Below are 26,966 nucleotides of genomic sequence, written 5' to 3'. Positions count from 1 at the left end.
CAGGAACTACACCAGCCATCTTAAGGCTCCTTCCTCTCCAACCAGTTTTCCTTTCTTCAAAGTTCTCTAAACAAACAAATAATGGATCTGTTACTTAAGCAATCAATGACTGTTTGATACTCATAATTTATGCAGCTGTTCTTTAGCTTGGCAAACTGTTTAACATTATCATGACTTTAAATATGTTGACGTATTTGGGATATTTGACAGTACCGGTATAATATCACATGTTTGAATCAGCACTGAACGTTTAACAGTTTTTTGAGAGAAAAGGTTTTGACAGTCTGGAAATATTCTTTTCCACATCAGAGTTGTGTCTGCACTTTGAATAAGCAAAAATGCATGGCACAACGTAGTTCAGAAAAGCTGCTTAAAAGTTGACGTGCCAGGTTTTCCATTATTGCATCATCAACAAGGAACATAAAAAAACATGTGAACGAATTTAGCTTGTCAAATTCATTGGTGTTGCATTCTTGACATTGTGAACAAAGCCAAGTATTTCCGATTGGAAAACAGTCGGGTTCAATGACCTCTCATTTGAATATGGCCACCTAGGAGGAATTGTTCTAATCTATTAGCATGCCAAAATGAAATCAGTGTATCTTATAATTGTTTTACTGAGAGGTTTTTAAATCACAACATGTTAAGATGAGTGATTATCTGCAGTCCTGTCTTGTATAGTTGATACATACCACACTTATTGTACATTTTTGGTGGTAAACAGATAAGAAGCAAGGTTTAAGAGGAAATCCTTTAAAGCAAGAGGGGAAACAGTTGGCAGTGTCTTAATGGTCTTGATTTGGAGTCTTTCAAACTAACCTTGATGGTGTTGGGGAATAGGACCTGGAGTCTAGCCAATGTATCCAGTGTAAATAGGCTTCAACATTGCCAAAACATTTTCTATTTGATTTTCTTAAGTTGTGCAGACTTTAAAATGTAAACTGAAACTACTCGTATTGTCTCATATGGTTGCTTTGCTCCTTTCTTTTGACCATGTCAAAGTTTTGTTCGAGAATGGACCCAAATTACATTGTGCAAAGGGTAAAATATCTACATGTACTTAGACTGTTAAAAAATATGTTTACAACCTCTAAGCCATTGAAATTCTGCACAACTTACTGATTTATGAAGTTGTGTTGTACACCAAAAATGTACAATAAGTGGAGTTTTGTTTCATTAACTTGGGGACATGTTAATGGTTATGAAAGTAAGGTACATTCCTCTTTTGATTTATTTCCCAATTTACCGTCAACTCCACCCCCATAAGTGCACAAGTATGTTCAAAAATTGTTTTTTAATCCCTCATCACTCTTCTTAGACTGGAATATTCTGAAAGCATGCATAGTTGAAGCTTTCCTGTAGGAAAAGTGTGAAGGAGTGTGATTTGTACCACCTGTAGCCACACGACCCCAACTTGAACCATACCACCCCCCATGTAACAATGTGTGTCCTGCAAGTTAGGCTGGTGGGAGGGTCCACTGTTAAAGTCAAGGGAGCTGGATGGATGTCAATGTGTTCCAGACAGAGGGCAACAACTCTAACCAACCTCAACATACTCAGATTTATACAAATTGGTGGTTAATGTTTTTACCCCAGCAAGTTCAAGTTGGCATCAGAACCATGCCATCAGATTGATGTACATGCACCTTTTGAAGACTACGTCAAGACATCCTAAATTGTCTTAACCTCAGTAACATATCTATTCAGAGTTTTGGTATAAAACCTCGTTCTCCAGTCCTATCGTTAGTCACTGACGAAAGACAGCGGATGCTGTCTGAAACGTCTGACTGTTTAAAAATTTTATCCAGTTGCTTGAGTAACTATTTTTGGCGTATGCACCTCTACTAATATTGTAAATTTTGATGCCACGAAATTTCCTGAAGTTAAGCTTATTGTAAAGTAACGGTCCCCCGAAAGTACGAAATGGAACGAACCAAAACATATGTAACATTATGAAATGAAATACCAGTAGATAGCGAAATATAAGCAACATTCCTTAGATTTCGCTATCTACTGGTATTTCATTTCATAATGTTACATATGTTTTAGTTCGTTCCATTTCGTTCTATTTCGCACTTTCGGGGGACCCTAAAGTAAGGCAACATCAGATATGCCAAGGTAGTCAGACAGTCCTTGCATGTCTGCGGATCTGTCCTCCATGACATGAATTGTAATGAAACATCCTATCAGCAAGGTTAGTGATATGCCAAAACATTTATGTAGCCTTGAACCAAGAGTGGTCTGGTCTAGGTGGAGGAGGAACATGTGTCTTAGCTGGTGACAGAAAAACACTGGCTACCCAAGCTGTTTGTATTGTTCCATAGAACATTTTCAGGCTTATTTCCAAGAAAAAAAGAATAACGTTATATCAGTTATTTGAGGAAGTCACCTTACTGATATTGAACATTCATGTTCGTAATTCAGAATCCTGATTCTCAGACTGCTAAGGACTATGAAACTACCTCTACTACTGTGGAGTAAATTTTGTTAGGAGGTGTGGTCGGTTGATCCATGGCTGATAAGGCCACCATGTAAATGGGCAGAGAAGTGTGTTCCATGTCTGGTCTTCAAATCCCTCAGCTCTGTCTTCATTTGTCCTAATGATTCTGCAGGCCTGATTGGGACCAGATAAGAATCACTTTGCAAAAACTCCTGTAACTCTTTAGTAAGGCCAGGCCATTTTAATTTCTTGGTTAACGAAAAATGCTAGATTGGAAAATCAACAGGAAAACAGAACCTCAGAGGAAAGTTTGTACTTTGGAGCACACAGTATCAGGGAGTGAACAGGGTCAGGTGCAAGTTTTCACCCCAGCCTTCTGATTTCATGATTTTTTTTGTGCTAAAATTTAAAAAAAAATCCGTTAACCAAGAAATTAAAATGGTGTGGCCTAAGCTGACAACATGCGTGCAAGCCACCTATTTAAAAATTTGAGCAACTGAGTGACAGCTGAGTTCTTCATACAGATTAATATGACAACCTGCAATGTAGCTTTTGATATCATCATTCAAACAAAATACATCTGCCACCATCTCCAAACTCACACAGCTGTGAATGAGAATGTCTCCTAATAGAAAGAACACTTCACCAAAGAGCATCTTAATTGAAGTAAAGCTTGCTCTACCTCTGACAGCCTTAGTCCAGACACAGGCATTGTTGATCCTGTGCCTAAATTCTCTAGATATGGGAAATCCCAAAGTAACCTGAACTTTAGCCAGAATGCCTGAAATATAGGAGCTGTGCCCATCAGTTAGATGCCAGAGACTTTCCATATTTCCCAGCTACACCCTCAACACACATAAACTTCTCAGTATTACATAGCTGCATGTTGGCACCCCTTGAGTTCCTTGGTCTGTGTTTTGTGGGTCAAACAACCACAGGGGGTTGTCTGTTGGAAGGTTCTGTTACATTTTGTTAATTCCACTGAAGTTGTTTTTGCTCCAAGACAAGTGTCGCTAGTCAATCTTTTGAGAAGAGTTTTTCCTCCTTTTAATAGCAACAGAACTCATCAAGATTGCTACCTGTGTAAGGGTCAGTGACCCGCTGACCCCTCTGGCAATAAATATGTCTGGACATTAGATATATGGACTGCTTGACCATCAAACACTACATATGCAAGTAGGTTGAAAGGTTAAGTGGTTTATATTGTAGACAGGAACAGGTAGGGGAGATATTATAAGTACATGTATAGTGTACCATTATAGATGGACAGCCCTTAAAGGGTAAAGTCTTGAATTTTGGTCATATTCTCAAGAAGTTGAACTTATCAGTACTAGCTGAAATTGTTTTTTGGCAGGTAAGGCATGAAGAACATGTTCATATTTGAAAATATTGTGTTTTCAAGCTTGTGGATGTAAGAATGGGCCATAATGATGTTCCTGTTGCTATTTCTAATTCAAAACATGACCATCTGATCTGAAGCAACAACCCTGTTGCGAATCTGGTCATGTTTCATGTTCATCCCAATCAGAGTCACATTCATTACCTTCGCCGAGAAGTTATGCAGAGGGTAGCGTTTGTGTGTGTGTTCGTAACAAACAGCATAACTTGAGAAGGTTTGGATGGATTGTCTTGATATTTGGTATAGGTCTTGATGAGACTAGGAAATGATTAGATTTTGGGTCCCCTAGCGGCTTGTTACGGTACTGCAGCGGAACTTCATGTTTTGATATCTCGTGTTCTGGTTCTGCATCAGGAACGTCCCGTAACATTGTTGCAGGATGATTAGCTGCAAGAAGTAAAAGTGCCCAATCTCCAATACCTTTGCTTTGCTAGTTCAGATTTTCCCAATTATCTGAGTGTCCTTCAGAAGGAAACTGAACACTCCACCAGTATTTATGCCCTGCAGACTGACACAGTGCAAGTGGTAGAGACTTTTCATTTCCAGCTTATCATTGAGAGACACACACATAATGACATGTGGATGCACTTTTGAAAGTGAACTTCAAACCCAAGGTTCGACCTTGACTTCCCAGACTTCTGTTGGCGGTGACCTTCAGGAAAGTTGTCCAAGACAAAGCACTGCAGGTTTCAGCTTACCTTGGTTGTCAGGGTTGTTTTGTCCCAGAGGGTGGAAAGTCTGGCTCTGATATTCCAACCTTTGATCCTAAGACTTGAGACAAAACCCTGCAGCCCTTTTGTGACATTGCTCGGCAATACTTCAAGATTACAGTATCCAGATTAACATACCTCCCAACAACTTTCAACCACTACAGACCTGCGAGCCAGTCTCCTGGGGTCAGCAGGGTGTCCAGAAACATAGCCCAAGTGATAAGTCTGGCCAAATGAAAGTTTACAGTCTCGTCTTTCATGTCAGAAGTAGTGTCAACCGCCAATGGAACCTCATAAGCAATAGATGAAGGATCTTCAAGAAATCTTATCATAGCTGGGATGGCGTTGTCCTGAAGTGATTGTAGGGACAGAGCCAATTAGATGGAATCAAATCAGTCATTGTATGATAAAAGCAGTCACTTGTCAGACTTCCCCAATGGAAATTAACATTTCCTTGTTTATATCACTGTTACCATGGAGATAGTTCTGAACCCAATCAGTTTAAGCAAGGTGCTCTGACCAGCTCTGTTCACCAGCCAATGTCTTTGTTGTGGCATTGTTAGAAGGAAACTGGAGGTCAGGAAGGCTAAAAGCTCTTGATATCACCAGTCCCAAAGCAGTTATACTTGTGGTCTCAGAGGTCGACCGCCCAGGGCACCAAAGCCAAGCTGGTTCGGCCTTGTAGTCCCGGCGCCTAGTGGTGCATGTGGAGGAGCCGGTTTCCATGACAGACTGTGATATGGCCTGATTCCTATTAGAACTCCTCAGTCAGCCTGCCAGGCTATCCCGGGGAGGAGGCACTGCAGGAGAGGCTGGCTATAGTGTACAACATTACCTTCCATGATTGCTTTTGGAGCTGAACAGCACGCTCCACATCCTGCCTGCAAGTGCGTGGACCAACCTCAGGAAATTAAGATGGCGACGCTAAAGGTTATAGAAACAAACTTTGCAAAGTATAACACAACAGACCTCAATACAACCTTATCCTCTCTGGACAAGCTGTCTGCTGCTTGGATGGTGAGTTAGCTTTTACTTTTCCATGTAAGCTGGTTGTGTAGTGTGGTTTTCGGTACATCACCATCTCATCTGTTAGTGGAAGTTTTATCTTATCCCTTTCTTTTGGCATACTTTGTCCCAAGATCTCTTTCTGATCTTGAAATCTCTGTGCTTGCTGGTGAGGTACCCTTTTTTAAATGTCCATATCATGTTTGCCTTGTGGACATGGTCTGTAATGTGGAATTTCTGTTGGTATAACACTTGTATGCTTCTGAAGATTGATCGTACCGCCGCAGCTGTTATGTCAACTTTACAGTACATTTAATTTCTGAAGTCATTTAGAAGCGCTTGCTACATGTGGTTCAGCTGTAAACGGCCATATATCTTGCAAGGTTTTTAAGTTTCAGCTTCAGACTTTTTCAACTTGTGTTACATTTTTAGATTTTTTAATACTATTTTTGAACAATAGTAATTTATGTAATGTTAGATGTGAGAAGAACAGTGTTACTCTATGTTCCCCAATCAAATTCTATAATGCCTATACTGTGATTAATCGCATACTTTGTAGGTATTTATATTGGTTCAATGACAGTGTTAATCTCTTACTGATTTGTGATAACTGTGCATAATACGGAATCAACTTAAGTTATACATAATATGTAGTCTTTTCTACAATCTTGCACTCAACTCTTTACATTTCATAATGATGCATGAGTTGAGTACGTTCATGAAGGTTAGACATCCAGGTAGTAAGATACACCAAAAATAGTTACTCAAGCAACTGGATGTTATTATTAAGATTTTGAAACAGTCAGACGTTTCAGACAGCATCCGCTGTCTTTCGTCAGTGACTAACGATAGGACTGGAGAACAAGGTTTTATACCAAAACTCTGAATAGATATGTTAATGAGGTTAAGACAATTTTGGATGTCTTGACATAGTCTTCAAAAGAAGATTAATTCAAGACAAGGTTTTGAGTTGAGTAACAGGTAGGCTTTCTGTGCCATTGTACCAGTGAACTTGAGCGTCACTGGACTATGTCATCAAAAGTCTAACTGGCACATTACTTCTCATTAAGATATCATCTGGCCCGGCTGTGTTGAGTAGACCACAGGTCTACACAGACTCATTAGGGAACGTTTGCTTACAAAGGTCATTAGTAAACACGATACAGAGTAATCATGTCATCTCAACACTGACCCTGGGTTTCAAAATAATTGTTATTAAGGACTAACCCAGACCATAGGACTTGTGCTATTATATTTCATAAGCTGGCTGGTATTGACTTCAGAGTACTGACAGCTGTGTAACATACTATGACTTAGTGAGTCACAATTGTCGAGCTAAGAGAGCTAATTTTGTATTTTCCCCTTTTTAGGCCACACCATTTTAATTTCTTGGTTAAAGGAATTTTAAAAACAATGCTGGATTGGAAAATCAACAGGAAAACAGAATCTCAGAGGAAAGTTTGTACTTTGGTTCACACAGTTTCAGGGAGTAAATAGGGTCAGGTGCAAGTTTTCTCCCCAGCCTTCTGTTTTCATAATTTTTTTTTGCTTGCTCAAATTAAAAAAAAAATCTGTTAACCAAGAAATTAAATTGGTGTGGCCTTAAGACTAACTTCTAAGCTGATATGATAGAATCGAAATGTGTATGTTGACATGATGTCATAGTTTCTACCTAATATGACAAAGATGACATGACTGTTAAGTTCATGTGTGATACTGTGACTGATTTATTGAGTGGTGTTTGTGCACGTCCAGGTGGAGCGCGAGAAGCAGGACTATGATCGGAAGTGCGGGCAGCTGGAGGCTGACCTGGTGGACAAGGAGGACACCATCGACAGAGTCACCAAGGAGAAGAAGAAACTGGAGGAGCTCAACCAGGTAGCTAGGACTCCTTGGACCAGGGGTTACTTCTTCAGATGTTGGAATGTCCTATACATTGATAGAAACATATTCCCAGTCAGTCACATTAGGAATTAAGACACAAATGAAGTTAAGTTGAATATCTGGCCTGAAGCTTTTCTGGTCTACCTTTTCTGTCACAATTGACTCTGCAATCTATGACAAAGCTTGAAATTCCACTTGGATTTAGAAATAGATAAAAAATATACAAAATTTGAATGAGGGTCTACATGGGGGATCATCAACACTTTATGGTGAATTCAGAAGAGCCCCTTACGCTGACGCTGAAATCAAGGAAGGCAATGATATGGTTTGCCTCAGTGCAAATTACGTGAATTAGACGGCTTTCTTAGGAATCACAGGAAATCAAAATAGGTTGTCTACACCTTACCATGCATGCCCTTTTGAATGCAAACACTACCAAGGTGGATCCGTGTGTCATTGAACTCAAACCCTTTTTTCTTGCAAGGTTCTACTGCAAAATTAGGAACATCATCGACTTCGGAAATAACTGGAATTAAACACATGTGTTCACATTCCTCTCCAAGCAGCTAGGTTGGAAAAAAATAGGTCATATGGTGATTGGATTTTCGTACTTTTTTGAATTCCTGTACTTGTTTCGAATTAGGGTTAAATTTTTACTTTATAGTTGTAGTCTTTGATCATTCAGGACAGCTTAGAAGCTGGTCAACAGTTCACCTGTTGAAAAGAAAGTTAGCATCACAAAAAATTAAGCTGAGTCGACAAGTCTGCCGGGTATGTGATACAAACAAGAACATGTATACAGTACTTATAGATATAAAACATTTCTAAAAGAACTCAAAACAAGTTGGTCAAAAGTTCACATGTTGAAAAGAAAGATAGCATCACAAAAATTTAAGCATGTCCACTGGTTATGTGATACAAACAAGTACATGTATACAGTACTTATGTAGAAAACAATTTCTAAAATATTCTGCATGCTAGAGAAGCTTTTGCAAATTTTGTTATCATGGCCCTGATTAGCTACTGGTGTTAGATTGTTTCCAGAGATACCATCCAGTATAGAATATGAAATACCTTGCAGCATGTTTTATCCCCTAATCTCTGAGGACATAAATTTTTCTGTCTCTGTACAGCGGCATCTCTTTGACATGGTGGCTACCCCTTGTACCTCCTGTCCTTCAAGTTTTAATTGGAAAGTCTGTGTTTCCCCATCTGCTAGTCATTTCCCCCTTCCTGTAGTACACTGCAACCTATCTGAGCAAGTGGTCCAGACTCTTCAGATGTGCTCCCTGGGGTGAATGTAACCACCATTACCAAAGGAACCAACCCTGTGTAGGAAGTAACACTATACACGAGCAGGCCCTACCCTCAGCTGGACTTTCTAAGCCTTTTCTGTGATCACACTACCAAAGACTCCCACACTGTAGACTGTTTTATCTCTAGAGTAGGTCGTGTAGTAGCCATTCGGTGGCTGGTCTTACTGGGGCAGTTGGTGGGTCCTTAACAACAGTGTACGTGTACCAATGGCAGAGGATATACTCTTGGAGTTGTTCATTTCAGAGGAGTCGTTAATGTGTAAGGTACATGGAGCCAGTTGTCCTTTTCAATAACTGTTTCTTTTTATTAATTTAGCAGGAGTTACTGTACAGGTTGCCTGTTGTGTTCAGACAGATTCATTTCATGTTTAATTTTTCATTTATCTATTTCATATTCATAACTGGTATTGTAATATATTAACATTGATGTACATGTTTGTAGTATTGTTTATAAACCAAGAGAGATCATTTCTTGATTCAAAACTCTTACATTTGTTTCTATTGACTTGTCCATAGTTTCTGCTTGCTCTCTAGTGATGAAAGTGTCCGAATAACTATGTCAACATCTGGAAAAGGGTACAACGGGTATTGTACATAAACATGGGCTGTTCCTGATTGATAACTTTAAATGTTTGCTTATCTTAACTGCCAACATTCTAGGAAATTCTTTGCAATCACTGCCCAGCAATAATGCAACTTTAATGAGGCACTGTATCAAAGCCATCATCATGTAGACATTTGCAGCCCTGTTAGTGACGATGTGAATGACATGTAAAATTGATGTAGTTATCTCTCTTGCCACAGCCATGATGGTGGCTGAATAGGGTGATTAAGATAATTAGAAAATCTGTCCTTTTTAAACAGCAAACCCTGGAAGACTTACAAGCTGAAGAGGACAAGGTCAACCACCTTAACAAGGTTAAGGTCAAGTTGGAGACCACTCTTGATGAGGTCAGTACCCTTCACCTTTTGTACAGCACCTGCATTTGTCTTCATAACCTATCATATATAACTGCCTGTGGCATTACACAACAGGTGTGCGGGCACATGGAGTTTGCTGCTTCTGTTATATACTGTTATACAGACATGTTATGCATCCATCATGTACATCAGACACTAAGCCTTGTTCTAAACACCCTGGAAGATAATATTGTTCTTGGAAAAAGTAAACAAATATGCAGATGAAAAAGTGTGTCTACTGATGTTTCAAATACAGCTGTGGCATCAGACAGTTCAGTTGTGTAACGTTCCTGTGGCCCCTGGTCTGTGATCTTGAACAGTTTGTTTACAGTTTCAAATTCTAATCTGATATCTAATCTAGAATATGTATGACTCATGAGTAGGAGTGATCCATATCTGTAATCTTATCACTCTGTTGAAGAGAGTTATCTCAAACTGGTCTGCTGAAAATTTCAACAAGACCTCACAAACAGGTTTCCTTTCAGCCCTCCTGACCTCAATTATGAACAGACTTGGCGGTATTGGTTATGGGCAAAAGAGCTGAAAGATGGAGCCAGCATGCCACGAATGTTATTCCTTCCATAATCCCTTTCTGTGTTATTGCAGAACGGTCCTTTATATTCTTGACAATATTCCATTGTTGCTTATCATGCAACCCAAAACCTACATCAAGCTGGGATGTATCAGCAACATTAACATGAAAAGCCCTCAAACATTTTCACTTAGTTCATCTCAACTTTGACAATAAAAGCAGATCACAAGGCCTGATAGATCAGGTAGAACTGCCTGAGGAGCAGGTCTGTATTTACTGTTAATGTGTGTGGATGGCATTCAGCACCATGGACAGGCCACGTTGTGTTGCATCAGATTGCTTCCTTATCATCTCATGTAAACTAACACAGGCTGTCTCACAAAGCGAACCCCCAGGCAAACTGTGATAGATATCGGTCGTTCAACCTACCCCTGCCTGCTGGAGCCTCAGACATAGGCACTAAGGCCACACCATTTTAATTTCTTGGTTAACGGAATTTTTAAAAAAATGCTATATTGGAAAATCAACAGGAAAACAGAATCTCAGTGGAAAGTTTGTACTTTGGTGCACACAATTTCAGGGAGTGAACAGGGTGAGGTGCAAGTTTTCATGATTTTTTTTGCTAAAATTTAAAAAAAGATCTGTTAACCAAGAAATTAAATTGGTGTGGCCTAACTCAGACTTGAAAAGAAGAATTGAAACTTATCCAGGCACCCATGGGAACCAAAAATTATACTAGACCTGCCAACAACAACACTACTTGTCCAATTTAGATGACTAGCTACAGGTGGAATGAGAACAAAGATTTGTTGATATGAGCCAAGTTTTGGATTCAAATGAATAAATGCAGGGAGTCTGATATCGAAAAGAGGATATTGCAATATATCAAGTTCAAATTACCATAAAGCTCAATGCCTCAGTCTTTATTTTCCATATCCAGCCCCTATATGTACATTATTTTGTGCCCCTTCTTTATGAAATAACCTGACAATACAGTTCTACCAAACCAATAGTACCATCGATACGTTTGTGAGGGTTAGACATCCAGGTAAACAATATATAAAGAGATTTCAGTGACGCTGAAGAAGAGTGATGGATGTCACTCGAAACGTCCGGAAATAAATCTCTGAATTCTTATCCAGTTGTAGAGTCTGAATTCTCTCTAAACGATGATAGTACCATCATATCTAGTGATTTCTTCCTCCAGACCATGTGTCTAACTGCCTCTGTACCTCCCCGTCCTGTAGCTGGAGGATGCCCTGGATGAGGAGAAGAAGATTCGGCAAGAGGTGGAAAGGATCAAGAAGAAACTGGAGTCAGACCTGAAGGTTGCTCATGACAAAATTGCAGATGGAGAGAGCAAGAGGAGCCTCCTGGAGGAAGACATCTCCAAGTAAGTTGCAGAGCCTACAGGAATCGACCCTTTGCTAGTCTGTACATGTGTAATGCAAACTCCAGCTGTAATGGCCCCTCCCTTCTAAGGGCTGACCTGTTACGGGCTGTAACTAGTATAAGTGCGATTAAATCAGGGCCCCTTTGCCTGCTACTAGGATATCCTTGCCATGGATTTGTCATGTGTTTCAACTGCCCAAGAAGACCACTCAGGGGACCAATAAAATATGGTGTTGGTGGACAGGTGTTGGCTAAACAGGATTCTTCATACTATGAGGGTCTACATGGGGGTTCCTGACAACGCTTTACACTGAATTCAGAAGAACCCCCTACGTATTAGGCTAAATTCAAGGAAGGTGATTACACAAAATTTTGCCTTGCTATGAATTACGTGACTAAAATGGCTTTCTCTACGAATTACGGGAAATAAAAATAGGCTGCCTATGCCTTATAGAAAAGAGCATGCAGGCTCCCATACAATGTACTATTAGAATATCTAAAGGACCACCAAAAAGTTGTCATATTGGCCAGGTGGTCCTTATGTAGAGATGGTCACTTATACAGGTTTGGCTGTAGTTACAGCAGAAATCAGCAGTGAGAAGGTTGACTGACAACAATTACCTTGACATAACTGAGTTATGTTGATGAAGGTTAGACATCCATGTACTAGTATTAAGATACGCCAGAAATAGTTACTCAAGCAACTGGATAAGATTTTGAAACAGTCAGACATTTCAGATAGCATCCGCTATCTTTCTTCAGTGACTAAGGACAGATCTGGTAGAACTTGGTTTTTATACCAAACCTCTGAATAGATATGTTAATGAAGTAAAGACAATTTCAGATGGTTCAATAAAATAGCAAGTTAAGACAAGGTTGTATGCAAATGAATCAATAAGCTCCTGTTGTATTAATTGAGTTAATAGATAACTGAGTTATCTATCATTGTGAAAAGTGTCCTGTTCAATTACAACTGAAATTGAACGAACTTGTGAACAGGAATGATTTCACCTGTGGCAAATCACTGAAGGAATGCTAATGTACAGAGACAGCAACACCCAAAAGTGTCACAACAATGAGGTAGGGTTATTGTAAAACTAGGGTACAGCTGTCCATACAGACTCAAATTCAGTGACATCCAGCCAACTGTGCCAACTGATTCCTTCATCATCTTCAACTCTACAGATACCTTGGTCTGAATCAATACAACAGCTTAGCGTGCTGCGATTCCAACCTCATTGCTACTCCTAAAGCCGGCGTCACAATTCATACGAGCGTCGACCGAATTTGTAGATCCCCCGAAGCTCACGGAATGTCAAAATCGCCCATTTTCCAATGAAAATCTCGGGCGACGTCCGTCGAACACTAATAACTAAAAATTCCCTATGAGATGATGACATCTCTTGGACATGGCCAAAGTCAGAATCGACTATCCTGGTAAAAGGTCAATATAATGATCAACTTTGATTTCTAAAAATCAGCCGAGGCCCGCGTAATGGACAGGACGTCGGCCGTACTTCTGCAGAAAATGCACATTTGGAGCCCGCCAACACGTCGGCCGAGCTGAATTTTTTATTTGTGACGGGGGCTTATAGAACATGGAAAACTTGCTAAATATTGAAACTCAAGGCTGTACACAAGGACCCTTGACTGTCCTAAAACTACACCTTCTCTCCAGCAGTGAAACTGAGCTCTCTCCCCAGATTAACCTGATTTTATCAGTTCCAGTGTGGCCTTGATTATCCTGTAAAACTTGATGAGAGTAATTGCCGACATTTGTGCCCACATCAGGTACTCTTCAATCTGTGGGCTTCCAAAAGGTCACAGCTTCCCCCTGTACTAATGGGTAACATTTGTGGTCCCTAGTCTTGATCATGACTGTCACATAAAAGTTAAAGACTCTTTTATGTCTTATTATGTCGTTAGGGGGTGGTCTTAGTTTTAGTTTTGTTATCAGAATGGTTGATCTTAGCTCTTAGAAACTTTCTGGAAATGTTTTGGCCTTTGGGTACCGATCAGCCAATTTGTCTACATGTGCTTTGTTTTCTACTTATATGTACCTTCAGCAATATTGCAGTGCCACAAAGCTACATGTAAGTCTAGAGTCATTCTGTAACTAGCAGTCCTCTTTGACTACTCGTAGAGCCAATTATGAAAAACAGACTTCAAAGCCCCAGAAAGCCAGTCCTGGTGTTTTTGCTGTAGCCTTGTGTACACATAGAAGCCCTATGATGGAGCCATGTTGGAAGTAAAGTGACCTCTGTGCCTACCTGCCTCCCAGTTGTTACAAGCCATGCAACCTTGTAGGATTAAGGGATTAAAAGATTACTCACATGTATCAACAGTTTTGCATTTGGCAGTGATAAAGTGCACCGAGGTCCAGACAGGTCAAGTTCAAGCCGGATGAGGGATGTAGTTTTGAGGCCCTTAAGAAGTCGTGCTGTGTCTTGAGGAGTCCCACTGTGACTGTGGTCTGTATGGCTGCTTGGGTTTTAAAAGGTTCCAGCTTTTATTGGCAAAGAACAACTTAACGGAACTGTGCTTGTGGAGACTGCATCTCAAAACTACTGGATTATTTGTTTTTATATCATGAAAAGGGAATGCAGTAATTATACACCGGCTTTCAGATTTTGACAGCCATATTCATTGAAGGTTAAGTCCACGCTGGCTAGCCTATTAAATTGTATGATACCTCTGTGTAGTAAAAAGGAAAATTTGAATGAAATAACATGAAAAATGAAGGAAAAATATGTGTGCAATTAATCATAGGGGACAGACTAGGCTCTTTTTATTACATCCACTATGTTTTCAACAACCTCTTATAGTTTTCAAATTTCTATGCAAAATTTTATTTCCCTTTTGATTTTTACAACATTAACGTTACCTCTCCTGTTCTCTGTTCCTTAAGACGCAAGTGTGTTTTAGTTGCAAGTGATCACCGAAAGAAAAAGATGGCTACTTCAAGTTGAAGCGATGAATGTTCTGATCCTGTTTCAGAGGCATGACTGTACAAAAAGTACCCGTACCAAAACAAGCTTCATGCACATCCTTAGTCATGTTTCCTTTGTCGTTGTATTTGTGTTTTTAACCCTCTCTACATCAGATGGAATGTATCAGTGCTTCCGCCACTGTGTGTTAGCAGGAAACTGGACTATCGTGTACTGACAGTTAACACTCCCCAGGAAACTATTCTTCTTGGTCATCTAAATCCTGCATTTCTACGCGCAGTCTCAGAGGCAACAAGCAGTCACAGTTTGTCAGAGATAGCAACTGCACTGCCGCTTTTTACCTACCTTTTCCCTCGACCAACCAGGCAGACATTGAGCTGAAGAGTTCAGCTTGACATTTTACGCTGCCTGTTTGATTTACTTGTTAAGTTGTAACTATGATTGATTTGATAAATGTTACCCTTCTGACACGCACATTCTATCCACACGTCAGTCATACACACTACTGTTTTGTCAAATAACATAGAACTAAGGTATGGTATTGTTAAACCTGTAAAAGCAAACAGTGTGATATGTTATCTATGATTGAAAATCACTCTTTACTTCATTAGGCCAAACCATTTTAATTTCTCGGTTAACAGACTTTTAAAAAAAAATGCTAGATTGGAAAATCAACATGAAAACATCATCTCAGAGGAAAGTTTGTACTTTGGTGCACACAATTTCAGGGAGTGAACAGGGTCAGGTGCAAGTTTTCACCCCAGCCTTATGTTTTCATAATTTTTTTTTTGTTGCTAAAATTTAAAATAAAATCCATTAACCAAGATATTAAATTGGTGTAGCCTTACCTGGTCAAATGTGGGTCAAAGTCTGAACAGAAAAACATGAGAGCCCCATGCCAGTTGTAAAAGTATGTCCTTAATTATTCTTACAGGTGGCAAAATATCTCAGGAATGACCTGGCCCCTAAAACTCTGGGGTGAAGACAACACCCGTACGACTGTAAAAAGCCATAAAGTGAAGGATGGAATAAAGAAGCCAGAGGGCTACCCTGATGCTAATGAGGAACACTGTGTAGATAAGATAGGCCATGAAATGTCTAAGAAACAAACCACTTTCATCTCCCCTCAAGTAATGAAGTTAGAAAGTACCATATAACTAGAGAGATACTGATAATTCAGTTAATTCTGTCTGTTTGGAGATGATATGAAAAAGGCTACATGTACATGTGTATGTTGTACTTATAAGAGGACTGCAGAAGTTTCTGAATGAGACATTTTGTCTAGTTCTTCTTTGGAGCATAATGTTACATTCAAGTGAAAATCTGTTGCAGGATGTTGAATGAAGAACAGTACAGCAGAAGAAAACAAAACATGCACAAACTGTTTTCTTAGCTTTACATCCGATCACAAGAATTCTTCACATCCCTCACTTTGTCAGTTCTCGCCATATTTCTTGTTCCCTTTGAAGACTGTGTGTTCGTGTCTCTCCCATCATCCCTGCCCCAGCCCTGACCTAACATTCCCTCCTCCTCAAACCATACCCAGTAAGCCAGACCAACCGGTGAGAGGTCACCTCGCAAAAATCTTTACAAGAGTGCCCATCAACGAGATGATGACTTCTCCATGTCATGAGAGGCGACAGAACGTGTGTTTCCTCGGGGGTAAACGGATCTGTGTGCCTCAGGCAAGCTGGTTGGGATTGACCTCATCTGTGGATTGAATTATAGTAAGACAATAAGAAAAATGTATGAGAGGCGGAAACCTTATAACAGCAAGTGATGTATGTCTGTTTGGGTAAAGTTGCCCAGTGACCTTTTTGACCCGATAAAATCAAAACCAGAGCAATAACCCAACGTCTGCTGCAGGGACTTTGATATGCACTAATCCAAACACAATGTACATGACAGGCCAAAGTTTTGAGGGACGTTTGATATGTTGGCCTCTGAAACAGATGAAAGCTATGTTAGATGTGAAGACTGGGGGAATGCTCTGAGATAGCCAATCTATCTTCATTATCGATCAGCTGAAAGCCACAGGATTGTCAAGGATAAACTAAAACCAGAAAACATACCTTTTTTATCTGTATGTGGCCTTTATCATCTGCAAGGTAAATAGTTAAGATACCAGACCACGCTACTTCAATCTTATAAGGTATTTCCCTTGTGTGCTAGTATTGAAAAATGCTGTGTTTTACAAAAGCAGCTTTCTGAACCTCTCTGCTGTTTTGTATAGCCCTGGAATTGCATGCAAAATGGTTCATAAGTGATTTGCATTGGAAGTACGCATACTGCTTTGGTGGAATTGAAGTACCAGTAGGTAAAAAATGGAATGTAGCCCAGCAACATGTATTTCCTTCTACCCTACAAAATAAGTTCTGTGGTAGGCTGAATGTTAATCAATAAAAGAAAAAAAGAGGATATTCATTAAAGATAATAAAGAGTCGTATAACTGCTAGAAGTTGAAAGGTGTTTAACTGTGCCCTGCTGAGTGTTACTTGGCTACCCAACATTTTGTAACTCGAATTTACTGGAACCAGAACTCTGAGTCAACTGAAGTCAGTGCTTCTTCACAAAAAGTCTTAAATAAGATAGACAGAATGGAAGGGCAGATTTGTTTTGGTTACCAGGATGATAGGCTCTGACAGGCTGCTCATTCTCTAGGAAATCCAGACATCGGGAACTGAAGTTTATTCAGTTGGGAGCGAGGACGCTTTGTCAGAGTGGGCTGGTTAATGTTCTTATTTTGTGCACTTGTGACTTTGTTCTAATTTCGGGAAAGTCAGGATAATCGATCGGTTCTAACAAGCATTGAGTAACAGTTCTATTATAGAAGGATGAGAAGTTCATGCGTTGACGATAGGCATTCGTAAGTTCAGTTCATGTTCAAAGAATTCTGAGGATAAATAGAGTTAAGAGTTAAGGAACTTAGGTTAGTTAATACGGTCAGACTGGGCGTTGTGTTCTTTAGGAGACAGTAACTGGCTGCACTGGGAGTGTTCTGGGTCATCTCTTTTACTTGGAAGACATTCTGCTGAGGCCATAAGTCATACCTGAGGAGAATTAACAAAAGTCTGGACTTCATTACAAGCTTACAAAGAGTTATAGCCCAGGAGTGTTAGCCAGTTGTCCAGTTGTTTTCTTCGTAGATTTGGGCTATTTAGAACGATTAGCCTCGTTATGAAGACAGACTCCTGCAGTGTCAGTACAGTAGATCTGCCTAACTCCACACTGCAGTTGTTGATGTGTTGTTGATCTTAACAGTGAAGACAAATATAATCTGTAGCAACAAAAAATACTATACTAGATTGATATCCAGTATCTAACGTGTATGATAGATTAATTTTATGCTTCATGTGACATATGAATGATCTACGAAAATAACATTACTATGAGAAGAGTCTGATAGAGCAAAAAATAAAGGGTGCTCCCACAAGTACATGTAATCAATCCAAGCCTCTCTAAACCACCACTGATTTACACTGCATTATTTATTATGCAGGAAGGAGACTGCAATCCACGTGCTGGAGGCCAAGTTTGAAGACAGCCAGGGCACGGTTGGCAACCTTCAGAGACGCATCAAGGAGCTCCAGGTATGTGCCCCACATGGTGATGGAGATAGGTTGGAATGCAGGAGATGCAGGGTAGGGGATAGAGGGGTAATCCTCCGGGCAGCTGCCATGAACATCTATCTGAGAAGTCTCTGCCTCCTTGTGTATATGTTATCATGGAATGTGCTGAGCTGAGGTTAGATGCTTGGGATTCTCAGAGGAAGAAAAAAGGACTTTCATGTATGTTTGTTGTTACCTTCAACTTTTGAAGAACCTGTGCAAAATGTCTTTAAATACACATGTAACAGCTGTGAGCAAAACTTTGCAAACATTTTTTTTGCATTATATAATTGACTGTATATACAATCATGTAGATTAGGAATGTTTCCATACTTTTGTTAATTAGCTGGCTTTTTTAAGTTAACTTAGAGCTTCTGGAACACATAGCCTATTGCTCTGCACATGGTCAGCTTGCAGCTTTTACGTCATTGCATGTTGTACAACTGCTGGCTCTTTATTGATCTTTGGCTATTTGTGAAAAGAGTAGAGATTGCTAAATATTGAGCTGACCAACACCTGACTTACCTGGTCATCTAGCATTACAGCATAAGAGGGGTATTATAAAGTATAAGGTGTGGACATGTTTATGGTTATTTAGGTTTTGGGGATAAAAGCTATATTTACACATGAAAAGATATATCACACTAACTAGTGACTAAGCTAACCTTGAATTGTTGGTTTAAGAAAGGAGGGGTGGTCTACTGAACTGAGCACCTACACAGTGATTGTTTTTCATTGGGTATGACCTAATTAACAATGCAGGCTCCTCCTGTTGCCAATCATCTTCAAAGCTGAAGGAGGTTTCCTGTACACTGTTCAATCATTCCTGTGTTTTCTGACTCTACAAAGTTTGTGTACGTTGGAAACCTCCCCTGCGCATGCACACCTTTTTTGTCTTTGCTAGCCTAGTGCTTATGCATACACAGGCACTCTTAGCATGTCAGCGCCCCAACACAGGAGCTGTTAAACACATACTAAAAGAGTGGGCAGGAGAGTGTGGATGGAAAACACTGTCAGATAATAGGGTTTAGTTGCTATGGTAACGCCATGGGTCGGTGAGAATCGGGGACGTAACGGGGCAGGCTGAACAGTACAGGTGTGACTGGAGAGCGTGGAGGGCTGGAAGGTGCTATGAGTTCTCGCCTCGCCATGGACAACAAGGAGACCACAGATTACCTGTTTGTATGTATGTTATATTTGTTGCCGTTCTTGGTGTGTCAAGGATCATTTTACTTCTGTGTTTGGGAAGCTTTTTCGTGACTTGCTCATATTTGCATAGGGCCGGTGTGTTGCTGCAATGCATGACCCCGTTGGCTTCCTGCTCAAGTTTTATCCCCGTTGATGGTTGTTGCCCGGTTGGTTCCCACAGACTTTGGAGTGCTTGGACAAGCTGATAGCGGTAATACTAGCAAATCAAACTTCTTTGTTTCCTTTGCTCTGTGCTGGGAAGTCTTTTTTGACAGGTAGCATGATACAGTATATTCTCTTGAATAGAAGACACACCCACACCTTAGTATACACGTATCCACGGCCAGAGGACAAGACAATGGTGGCCTTCTGGCTACCTGCATGGGCTATCGTATCACACCATGTCCGTTATAGCCTTCTCTGGAAGCCGAGGTTGGCTGAACCATTTAAATCTCTGGCATATTTTCGCCCTGACGTTGTCCCACCCCTGTATAGAGGCCTATTGTGTTGGAAGAGTCGCGGAGTGTCTCCATGTGACATGAGAAGCCCGACGCTCATCTTCTTGCTGACACGGACATGCCTTGGTTGGTAGAGCTGAATGGGATTTACAGTGCTTGCCAAGCAGGCCAGAGTAGAAAGGGCCGCTTATAACGTTACCACATCGGGCTTTGCACAATCCTCACTTGCCCGCCCATAAACAGGTAATGTGAGAGAGAGGACAGGTAATTCTAGAAAAACGTGATGAGAAGATAATGTTGACTGCCAGGTTGGTTTGGCAGCTTCTTAGCTAGATGCAAACAACTGCTTCTTATGGCCGCCTCACCACACTATGTCAGAAAGATGACGGAAATTACAACCGCTCATGTATAGAGTTTACATACAAAGACCCTTCCTTGTTATAGCATTAGGCTATGTCTACCGGTGGATATCTCCTTATTTGGAGAATATCGTGACTTTCCTTGTGTTTTCCTCTGCTTATCCTCCAGCAGGAAACGCATCAACAGACAGCTCAAGTTCTCCAATGATGTCAAACATGGCATTCTTGTCACTTGACGAGGGAGGAACTGTGGAACGCTTTGAAGGCTGCATTCTTGTGTGTGGAAAGTTCATGGCTTTGTAACTAATGGTCAAATTTCTAGATTGCCACTTCCTGGCCCACTGCTGTTGATGTAAGGGTACCCTGTTGATTTCATTTACTTGACACTTGTCCTTTAATCAGTGGCAAAGGAAGTTATGAAGAAGGGGTTGCTCCCTACCTGAGAGGGAGTGAATAGGCAACCCTGGGTCACAACTTGATGTAACCTGGTGTGAAAGCCTACTTGTACCTTCAGACCTGTTCAAATTGGTACCGAATTTGACACGGTGGTGTGGTGGTAATAGAATACCTTGTACCTGGAACAGTTTTGCCATTTCTTCACACAAGTATGCATTATTACATGTAGTACCTTACATGGGACTAGGTGAGGTGAGGTGACCCTACATTGTAAGTTCAAACAGGTAGGGTGACAACCATGTGACTGCATGTCAGTGCCAAGTCAAGACATGCACAGGCAGTTGAATGTCTAAATGACTGATGAACAGAAGTTATTAATGTGTAGCCTGTTAATAGAACAAGACTGCAGAACAGCTTGTTCCCTTCAGGAGTCAAACACCCCTAGAAAAGACATCCTCCCCTGTTCCCTCTGGGGTGTTGCCTGTTTGATGCATCATACATGTTGATGCCACTACTGGTATTCCCTGCTATTTATCATGTTCCAGACAGCTGACCCTGCCCCATCCTCCTCCCTGTTTATTTGCCTTTCCCTTGCCTAATTACTTCTTCATCAGATACACAGTCACTCCCCATTTATGTTATCATAGACTTGGGTGAGTGTTGTAGATTTCTCAGGCTCTGCATGTTAGCATTACATACTTAATAGTTTGACCACGGCTATGTCCAAACTTAAGACAGTCTTGGACCGTATCTGCCTCAAAGATAAAGCAACAGGTGTCAATCCTATCACATCTTCCCTCGTTTGATTCCAAAAGATAGCTCAATCCTAGTTTGTTTAGTCCTAATTATAAACACACACTTCTGTGGTCACACCTTCACTGTTCTGAGGCATATAACTCTTCTGGACTCTGACAAGTGGCCAGTCCAGCCCTGAGTCGTGTTTACTGTTCACTTCCTACAGCATGTGGCGTGTAATTTATGGAATCTCGGTACAGACCTTGTGGGAGAGTCTTTCAAACCTTCTCCATTCATTTGTGATTATAGGTGATTTCCTCCCTCCTGTTTTCTCGCCTGGTGGACATGTGTCTAAAGTTGGCCATCCCATCCTCCCTTCCATAGGAGGGCCTGCATGGGGGGGTCCCGACAACGCTCTACGCTAAATTCGGAGGGCCGGCTACGTAATACGCTAAATTCAGAAAGCCTCCCTACGCTCTACGCTAAATTCAGAAAGGCCTCCCTACGCTAAATTATGGAGTGGTCGGCAACGCTCTACGTAAAATTAAAACGGCCGATTACGCTCTACGTAAAAGGGGCATGCAGGCCCTTCCATAGCAGGCAAGGCAGGGTGCCCAGAGGAACTAACCTCTGCTGAGTGTTTACTAATGTTTGGCCCAAAGTAAACTGTCTGGGTGATGTCTGCTGCCCAGTGCTAGGAACCCTTCCAACCAGTTGTGTGAGTTGGTGAGGACTGGAAGGAGGAATGCAGGGGGATCTCTGGACATGTTGGATGGGTCCCGGCCATGATTAACCCAGATATAAGGTGTGAAGGAAGTCGTAGCTTTTGGCCAAAGACAAACATGAGCGATACTTCAATCAGCTGGTTGATGACGTATCCAGTCATAAGTTCACAACTCATTTACCATAACAATTAGATTGTGAAGGTTTAGTCCATATAGACTTTTGTAGTCACACAGACAGGGAAGGAAGATTTGATAGAAAAAGTTTTTTAAAAAACACTTAAAAACAAATTATTACTTGTTTTGTACCAGTGAACGTTTGTTGGAAAGAATTGAACAGAAACATTTAAGAACTCACTGCATGGTTGACATTGCTGAAAAGCATACCTCTCATATCAAAGTCAGCAGTCAGTATTTTGTCTTGGGGGTAAAAGATTGCTGTGCTGTAGTCACGGCATGTTTGTGATAGTCTGACCTTGTCCGGGACTGGATCACACAGAACCAAAGGGCATGGCAGGGTTTGCTTATGTTGATAGTGCTAGAAAAACATTGAAGTATTTAAGGGCACCAAAGAGTTTGGATGACCTTCACTCCGACATGACCTTCAGGACAGATGATCGGCAGTGTCAGTCTTCCCTCAGACGAGCCAAGATTTACTTTCCTGTATTTTTAGCCTGATTTATTTTTATGCATCACAGTATCGTCACTTCCTGTATGTTGTGTGTTTGCCAACTGATGTCAAGTGTAGTTTCAGTCTACGATGCTTTTTGTAGCAGTGTAATTTTAGCGAAGCCTGAGGGGCAAGCTTAATAGTATATTTTAGGCCCGATTTGCAAGAATTCCCAGAATTCCACAGGAATTTCAGGAATCCGTCCGGCCAACTCTGTGGATGCCCTCCTGTCACTTTTTCAAACTTGATACCTCATTAGCACGTCTGGCATCCAGGCAGTCAGCTGTCGATGACAGATGACCTACTTTTACGTGGTGTCCGATTTCGTACTGTCCGGAGTGTGTCAGGGAGTTCACCGAATCTAGTATTCTAGCTTTGAAAAGGGTTTGCGCATCCCAGTTGATCTATTATTACAAGAACGTGCTGAACATCATGCCTCCCAACAAAAAACCTCAGTGAAAACCAAAACTTGAGGAGATCCAAGCATATAAAGAAAGGCAAAGTTATAAACGGAACGATAAATAACTTGGGTTACCGCTTGGGCAGTCTACACTGAACGCCTTACGGGGAGGCGTGCGGTGTCGGAAAAACAACAGTAGCTCCTCGAAAACACATCCTACAGAGCTAGAATAACAACCAAAACGATCATAGGAGCCCCAGCATACCGATTTTCTAAACTTCCGGCCTAGTTTCTCACCCCACCTATCCAACAATGCCAGAGAAAAAAGACACTACAACGGGAGTGTACTCCGGCCTTTCCATATATGCTAGGAACTCCTCGAGTTACATGGTGCCTTTCTATATCTGCTTGGCAGATGCCTTTCTGATTTCTAAGTGTGTTTTGCACAATATTATGGCAGAACTAAGATCTAGAGTGCTACGTTGGTACTTTCCTTACAGTAAAGTAAGAACAATCCAGACACCTTTGCTATGGCAATAATTTTTAATTGCCACACTTATTCAAATTCAAGTGTCTACAAATAAACTGACCCAATCTGATAATTCTTATCTCGTTGTTACAGATTTAATTCTGTATGTGTATATATAGATTTGATCAGTGACGCCCTTTTCTTTTAGCCATTTTAAGACGGAAGGGGCAAGAGATGTAGTCAGATAACTAACATGCTTCACCGATGTCTCAGCAGTGCTCACCCATTTGAAAGGGACAAATGATGAGCAAAACTGTGTTAACAGCAATGATATATGACAATACATGAATATTTCCGTCGACATATTTTTCTGTGATAGCATGACTTCAAACCAGATCAATGTTTTCAGCAGATCTCATAGCACATCGAACCAAGGAGGTTTAAGGCTATTCCCTGAAGTGAAAGTGAGGATGGGGATATTGACAAACTGCCATCTTGCCCCACATTTCAGAACAGCTCTCTACACTGCCAGTATCTCAGTGCCAGCCTCTCTCTCAGACTGGTGCCCAGATTTTCTTGTCATGTGGTCCCCTGTGATCAGGATCTCTGGAGAGACTCCAAAGCATCGAATGCCTGCAATAGTATTTTAAGATAGTCCATCGCTTAAAGGGGATACGCTTAAGGGGGATGATTTGCATATCCCGAGATATGCAAATGTTTTTGTGGAACTCACCATGTAAGCGACAATTTCCTGGTAAGATTCTGGCCGAGTTTTTTAAAGTTTTAAGGTGGGCAGGGAGGATTGCTGCGTCTTGAGTCAACAGAACCTCAAGTCAAGGGTCTATATTAGGCTCTCCTTCTCCTTTTAAGGGGTCTCTGGAACCTGTTCAAGAGGCTGGGTCCATTTATTTTTACAGGATATCCACATAGCCAAGATGGCAATGCTCTCCTAAGTCAATTTACTTGTACTGGATGGTTGGCATACCTGAGACATGCCTCCGGAGTCAGAGGCTAGGAAAGACGTAGGCTCACATATCTAAATAACGCTTGCCCCGTCTGCCCAAACTTTCCGTTTGAAAGACGTAGACTTTCTCCTTGTCATTGTAGAACTTTAAGATATAAAGCTGCACTGCACCCCTTCTAGCAATCCAAGGACCCATCTACGTACTTCCTACCAAATACCAAAGCCAATTAAGGGTTGGGATGGGATTGGTTGTCACATATTGCCATGGAAACCGGCCCTGAGAGACAACCTGTAGCCAAAGATGTATGTGGCCTGATGAATCCCAGGTGGCGTCGGAACGTGGGGTCCCTTCCTTATTTAGTCTTACCCCCATTCCCGCAGGAAGTAAGATGTAGAGCAATGTGGTGCAGGCACTGGGAACGTTGAACATGAGCAACGGCAGGTATAATGGACGGGGCTAGCATTCCTCCAGCCTGATATAGCACAAGCTCACACACAGCCCTGCAATGGGAACGGAGCCGGGACGGGAATGGCCATTTAAAGACTTCGTGGCAAACTGTGAAGTCATTTGAATAGTCAACAGGTCTGCAACCTTGCTGCTGACTTGGGCTGCCCAGCTGCCTTAAAACCTTTGGTGCAGAGTTCCAGTTACATCCAGCACTTGTCAGTCTGCTGTTCGGACTAGCTCCGTGGATTGTAGTACCCTCTGCCTGGATTTTCTCCCTCCCTCTGGGATTTTGGTTGGCAAGATGTCCCGGTTCAGCCTTCTCGATACCCTCAACCTTGATATGGCCTCACCAGTAACGGTGAGGAAAACCGTGATCCGGAGAAAGTTTACGGAAACGCCGACGGAAGCAGACAGCATCCTCTACACACCGTACAAGAACTTGAGCGCCAAGAGCAAGAAAATCATCCGTCGCAGCTATGAGTTGGGACCCCATGCCGTCGGGATGCGCTTCCTATATGAAGTACTTGCTTCTTTTTACTTTTTGCTTCCAGCTGTTTGTATGTCTTGGCTTGCTCCTTAAGTAAAGTAGACCAGTGGCATTGAAATTGAGCCTTGTATGAAAGCTGTTGGCACTAGCCAAGCTGGACAAATATTCTGTAATGTAGTTGCTTGGAGGCATACAGATTGAATGGAAGGAGCCTTGCCTTGGGCTGTGAAACCTGTTGAGAGTGCTCGTCCCAGCAGGGGTCACTATATCCCCTCTCCCCTGTCCGCATGGTTAGACCTGCGTACACTCTATCCCTCAGACCTGTATCATGTGTTTGTAATTGCGCGCCCATTGAAACCCTTTGAACTCACAGTCAATGGGTTAGTCTACAATGGACAATAGGGTTTCCGATCCGCGGGCGAGCTCAACCATGGAAGGTGCACGAGATCGAGTTCTTCTTGCTGTTGTTAAACACACTAGGTCATCTTAGATAGCTGAGTAGCACCCGCTTCTGTGTGGCAGGCCAGACAGACAGACATGGCATATCTCAGCCCAGAAAACTTAAAAATGCATGTAAGTCATTAGGGATGCACCTGTTTTGTTAGTCAAGCCTACTTTGTTGCTGGAAATTATCACTGATGACTGTAAGCAGCTTGGTTGCAGTCTATAATGGAGGATGACAGCACAGATACCAGTTTGTTTAGTGGGACACTGCTCGGACCTGCTGTGACTCTAACATATGGCTAGTTTTCTCTGCAGGGCGTGTGTGATGTCTTAAACCTGTTTGATTTGTTTTACAGGCTCGTATCGAGGAGCTGGAGGAGGAACTGGACACAGAGCGGCAGACTCGCATGAAGGTGAGAACAGTACCCTGCCTAACTATGTTATCTCAATATCACGGCTGAATCTCAGGGGGATACATTAGAATTGGGGATTTTGCCCATCAAGACAAGTGTTTAGAAGGAGCTAGCTTTACTGGGAGTGGCTTCCATATTAGGGGAAGTGTTTGGGGCTGAAAGAGTGTTTGCACAGGGAGGTCAGCCATGTTATACCAGTCTCCTGTAGGAGCGAATTCCGAGGGGTAGCATTAGTCAAGAGTAGGGGCTTGTACATTTGAAAACTGTCAGGTGGGGTGGTCACAAACAGTCGCTGTTGCTCTACCAAAAAGTTTACTGACTGTGATCCTCTGACCTGGTGAGATGGAATGGCCCTGGCCCAGTAGTACTGTCTCACTGGGGCCTGATGGTTTTATCAAGGAATTCTCCTCCGCCCTTGGCTGGATAACAGCTACATGTGAAGATATGTCATGTCCAGGGACCGGCTCCCAACATTTCTTACATTGTCTCCATTTCTCAGCTATATACAGCCGCCAAAGACGTATGCATCTTGATATGCAAACATATACTAGATTCAAACGTCTTGGACCAATGATAAAGGATAGTCTTCAGAGATTGGTCATAATCTGTCTGGGAATTT

General features: G+C 41.5%; 1 protein-coding gene across 3 annotated transcripts in view; it reads left to right on the top strand.

Annotated features, from left to right (window-relative positions):
- LOC136440824 (myosin-16-like) overlaps nucleotides 1–26,966 on the top strand; it is a 93,959-nt gene that overhangs the window by 45,700 nt on the left and 21,293 nt on the right. For all 3 annotated transcript variants that reach the window (XM_066436948.1, XM_066436949.1, XM_066436950.1), the window contains 5 exons: nucleotides 7,310–7,432; nucleotides 9,619–9,705; nucleotides 11,494–11,639; nucleotides 18,086–18,176; nucleotides 26,291–26,347. In XM_066436948.1, coding sequence (XP_066293045.1) covers nucleotides 7,310–7,432; nucleotides 9,619–9,705; nucleotides 11,494–11,639; nucleotides 18,086–18,176; nucleotides 26,291–26,347 — 504 coding nt within the window. The remainder of the gene's footprint in view (nucleotides 1–7,309; nucleotides 7,433–9,618; nucleotides 9,706–11,493; nucleotides 11,640–18,085; nucleotides 18,177–26,290; nucleotides 26,348–26,966) is intronic.

This window comes from Branchiostoma lanceolatum, chromosome 8 (genome assembly GCF_035083965.1).
Source record: "Branchiostoma lanceolatum isolate klBraLanc5 chromosome 8, klBraLanc5.hap2, whole genome shotgun sequence".
Taxonomy (NCBI): domain Eukaryota; kingdom Metazoa; phylum Chordata; class Leptocardii; order Amphioxiformes; family Branchiostomatidae; genus Branchiostoma; species Branchiostoma lanceolatum.
This window is presented reverse-complemented; position numbering and strand designations above follow the sequence as displayed.